This window comes from Priapulus caudatus, unplaced genomic scaffold (genome assembly GCF_000485595.1).
Source record: "Priapulus caudatus unplaced genomic scaffold, Priapulus_caudatus-5.0.1 Scaffold4514, whole genome shotgun sequence".
NCBI lineage: Eukaryota > Metazoa > Priapulida > Priapulimorpha > Priapulimorphida > Priapulidae > Priapulus > Priapulus caudatus.
In genome coordinates this window covers 5,691-10,379 of record NW_014581575.1, presented here as the reverse complement: position 1 = coordinate 10,379, position 4,689 = coordinate 5,691, and the positions used below count along the sequence as shown (strand labels likewise).

At 46.3% G+C, this 4,689-nt stretch overlaps 1 protein-coding gene across 1 annotated transcript in view; it reads right to left on the bottom strand.

Annotated features, from left to right (window-relative positions):
• Positions 1–650: 650 nt before the first annotated feature.
• LOC106819799 (oocyte zinc finger protein XlCOF6-like) overlaps positions 651–4,689 on the bottom strand; it is a 5,213-nt gene continuing 1,174 nt past the window's right edge. The window contains exons 2-9 of the mRNA XM_014824385.1: positions 4,597–4,654; positions 3,974–4,045; positions 3,381–3,572; positions 2,613–3,219; positions 1,843–1,982; positions 1,553–1,624; positions 789–1,171; positions 651–714 (exon numbers count right to left, since the gene is read on the bottom strand). Coding sequence (XP_014679871.1) covers positions 651–714; positions 789–1,171; positions 1,553–1,624; positions 1,843–1,982; positions 2,613–3,219; positions 3,381–3,572; positions 3,974–4,045; positions 4,597–4,654 — 1,588 coding nt within the window. The remainder of the gene's footprint in view (positions 715–788; positions 1,172–1,552; positions 1,625–1,842; positions 1,983–2,612; positions 3,220–3,380; positions 3,573–3,973; positions 4,046–4,596; positions 4,655–4,689) is intronic.

Below are 4,689 nucleotides of genomic sequence, written 5' to 3'. Positions count from 1 at the left end.
ACAGCTATAGGCAGTATAGATTATTTAATTACCTTCAACTGCTTCACTAAGTTTTAACACTATACATACCTCCACTCCACTGCTTTCTAGTTTAGCAGTCAGCTTCTCTTCAGCTGGAGCATGAGAGTTCTGAAGTTTCCCATGCAAGGCAACTCCAGTCTGTTCCAAAAGAAAGCATGCCAGCCAGTATGAATACATAATCATGTAGGCGCACTCGAATCTGCTGGTAGTGACTCGTCACTCACATACACGCACGCACGCACGCACACACACACACTCGATACATACTCAGCCCGGTCTGCCCAGATCGACTGCATTGTCATAACTTTTTGTAGCCAAAGCACACACATGCGGCCGCACGCACGCACGCACGCACACACACAGACACACACACACACTCGCAGTACAGTGCTTAGAAATATGCCAACTGTAATGCAGCCTGTCCGGAGGCAATTTACTTCTAGCCATAATTCATAAACAATATGATAATACATTTAAGCTAACCAGAGAAACTCGTATAATAACTATTATGAAGAGTAATACAACACATATATTTACCTTGGTCCAGTACTTGTGCCTCGACACCCGGCTCTGCGCGGCCGCGTTCTGCGCGATCGAGCGCAGGCCCTCGCATACGACCACGTGCACCGTCAACCGCTTCTCGAGACTCCGCTCTCCGCTCGTGTGTCGCCGCCAGGTGGCGCATGCGAACTTCTGCTCGTGTGTCGCCGCCAGGTGGCGCATGCGAACTTCCGCTCGTGCGTCGCCGCCAGGTGGCGCATGCGAACCTCCGCTCGTGCGTCGCCGCCAGGTGGCGCAGCAGGTACAGCTCGTTCACGAAGCGATCGCCGCAGATCTCGCAGCGAAAAGCCTCGCCGTCTTCACAGCGGCAGGAGTGGTCCGTCATCGCCGTTCTCGTCGCAAAACACGCGTGGCACGTCTCGCAGTAGTATGCGCCCGACGCATCGTGGCAAGTCGTGTGGCGATCGAGCAGCCGCTGGTTCGCAAACGTCTTCGGGCAGTCGGCGCAGAAGAACGACCCCGAACTGGCGCTGGCCTCACACAGATGGTTCTGCAACTTCTCCTGGCATAGGAACATGAGCTGGCAGTCGGCACAGGTGAATTCCGCGGCGTGATCATCGAGGATGTGCACTCGCAGCTGGTCCTGGGTCTCATGGTTGCATCACAGATATTACACGTCTAATTCACATCCGCCGTGTCATCACCGAGGCGTCCCGAGTTTGGTACGAGTTTTTCAGTAGAGTCGTTCTTCTCACCTTCCTCGTCTATTTCTTCTCTATTCTTAACTTCTGAGATTACTCCTACTTCGTTGACGCCTTCGCCTTCGAGGTCACACATTGAGAGCACCGGAGTAAAGTTTGCAGAATCACTCCGCTCGAAACGTTTCGTGTCTTCGTCGAAGAACCGTTTTGGTTTCACGTTTCTGCGCCTGGATCTTAGAATATAACTAGTTGAGGGAGCTTCACAGCTATCAACAGTAGTTACTTTGCTCAGGTGTTAGGGGGTCAGTCGGTTTTGCCTCTTCGCTCACTGCTGGAGAGTTATCCAATTCTTTATCTGCTGCAGATGGAAGTTCAGAGCCTTCTTCAACCTCAGGGTTCTTCTGTTACACAAAATAGTTTGATTAGTGTTTGGATTTTTATGATAACTAATAAAGGCCATTAGAGTAAAACATAAAATTTTGCAGTAATTCAGATTGAAACTCAGAAGCCAAATATGAAACTACTGTGTAGGTGTTCCTTTGTAAACAATCAAGTAGAGTACTACTACTATAATACTATCATTGTATGATTAAAAATTACTCGTAACACCGTATATTACCTGTTTTCTTCTCGTGAATGTACCATGAACATTCCTGAGGTGAGCAACAAAATCAGGCCTTGTTGGAGAAACCACATTACATTTCTTGCAGTGAATGTTGAAATGATGAAGATGAGATTTCGGGCGTAGGGCTTTCTTCACTGAAATGATTACACGATCGACATTTATAGATAAAATGTGAATTAAATAAATACGTATTACAAATGAATTTTAACCATACACAATATGGAAAACCTTTGTCTACTTAACTGCCATATTGAGTCTAAACAATCTTTAACATATACGGTAGAAAATACATCTTTTATAGCTACTGCTGTCACATTTTACTTACCAGTATTTGCACTCTTAGGTATCTTTCCATGTATCTGGCAATGTCAAAGGTAATGGTTCTGCAGAAACAAAAAATGTAAAATAAACAAATCTGTCTCGAATCTGCTGGTAGTGACTCGTCACTCACATACACGCACGCACGCACGCACACACACACACTCGATACATACTCAGCCCGGTCTGCCCAGATCGACTGCATTGTCATAACTTTTTGTAGCCAAAGCACACACATGCGGCCGCACGCACGCACGCACGCACACACACAGACACACACACACACTCGCAGTACAGTGCTTAGAAATATGCCAACTGTAATGCAGCCTGTCCGGAGGCAATTTACTTCTAGCCATAATTCATAAACAATATGATAACACATTTAAGCTAACCAGAGAAACTCGTATAATAACTATTATGAAGAGTAATACAACACATATATTTACCTTGGTCCAGTACTTGTGCCTCGACACCCGGCTCTGCGCGGCCGCGTTCTGCGCGATCGAGCGCAGGCCCTCGCATACGACCACGTGCACCGTCAACCGCTTCTCGAGACTCCGCTCTCCGCTCGTGTGTCGCCGCCAGGTGGCGCATGCGAACTTCTGCTCGTGTGTCGCCGCCAGGTGGCGCATGCGAACTTCCGCTCGTGCGTCGCCGCCAGGTGGCGCATGCGAACCTCCGCTCGTGCGTCGCCGCCAGGTGGCGCAGCAGGTACAGCTCGTTCACGAAGCGATCGCCGCAGATCTCGCAGCGAAAAGCCTCGCCGTCTTCACAGCGGCAGGAGTGGTCCGTCATCGCCGTTCTCGTCGCAAAACACGCGTGGCACGTCTCGCAGTAGTATGCGCCCGACGCATCGTGGCAAGTCGTGTGGCGATCGAGCAGCCGCTGGTTCGCAAACGTCTTCGGGCAGTCGGCGCAGAAGAACGACCCCGAACTGGCGCTGGCCTCACACAGATGGTTCTGCAACTTCTCCTGGCATAGGAACGTGAGCTGGCAGTCGGCACAGGTGAATTCCACGGCGTGATTATCGAGGATGTGCGATCGCAGCTGGTCCTGGGTCTCATCGTTGCATCACAGATGGTACACGTCCAATTCACATCTGCCGTGTCATCACCGAGGCGTCCCGAGTTTGGTACGAGTTTTTCAGTAGAGTCATTCTTCTCACCTTCCTCGTCTATTTCTTCTCTATTCTTAACTTCTGAGATTACTCCTACTTCGTTGACGCCTTCGCCGTCGAGGTCACACATTGAGAGCTCCAGTGTAAATGCGCCCGTTCTGATTTTACCGTCTTGTGCCGCCACCAAGCGGGAAGAAAAACTAACAATAAGTGCTTTCACCCTGTACACCGGGTCAGTGTATTTTAGGCGCTTACGGCTGCCAGCCATTTCGATATTATCCGTTTCAAACTACGATTTCTGGAAGAACCAAAGAGATTTTACGCATATTCGGGAAAGCATGTATTCGGAAAAGTATATTCAGGCATATTCAGGCTTATTCAGAAAGTATTCGCATATTCGATAGAACATCCGCATATACGATTCCACATATTCGTTCCGTTGATATGAATAAATACGATGTTGTAAATCTTCGTTCTTGTCAAGTAATTTTGAGAGGTTGGCAGCCACAACCAGAGTAAAGTTTGCAGAATCACTCCGCTCGAAACGTTTCGTGTCTTCGTCGAAGAACCGTTTTGGTTTCACGTTTTTTGCGCCTGGACCTTGGAATATAACTAGTTGAAGGAGCTTCAGAGCTATTCTGAGCTTTGCTCAGGTGTTAGGGGGTCAATCGGTTTTGCCTCTTCGCTCACTGCTGGAGAGTTATCCAATTCTTTATCCGCTGCAGATGGAAGTTCAGAGCCTTCTTCAACTTCAGGGTTCTTCTGTTACACAAAATAGTTTGATTAGTGTTTGGATTTTTATGATAACTAATAAAGGCCATTAGAGTAAAACATAAAATTTTGCAGTAATTCAGATTGAAACTCAGAAGCCAAATATAAAACTACTGTGTAGGTGTGTTCCTTTGTAAACAATCAAGTAGAGTACTACTACTACAATACTATCATTGTATGATTAAAAATTACTTGTAACACCGTATATTACCTGTTTTCTTCTCGTGAATGTACCATGAACATTCCTGAGGTGAGCAACAAAATCAGCCCTTGTTGGAGAAACCACATTGCATTTCTTGCAGTGAATGTTGAAATGATGAAGATGAGATTTCGGGCGTAGGGCTTTCTTTACTGAAATGATTACACGATCCACATTTATAGATAAAATGTAAATTAAATAAATATGTATTATAAATGAATTTTAACCATACACAATATGGAAAACCTTTGTCTACTTAACTGCCATATTGCGTCTATACATTCTTTAACATATACGGTAGAAAATACATCTTTTATAGCTACTGCTGTCACATTTTACTTACCAGTATTTGCACTCTTAGGTATCTTTCCATGTATCTGGCAATGTCAAAGGTAATGGTTCTGCAGAAACAAAAAATGTAAAATAAACAAATCTG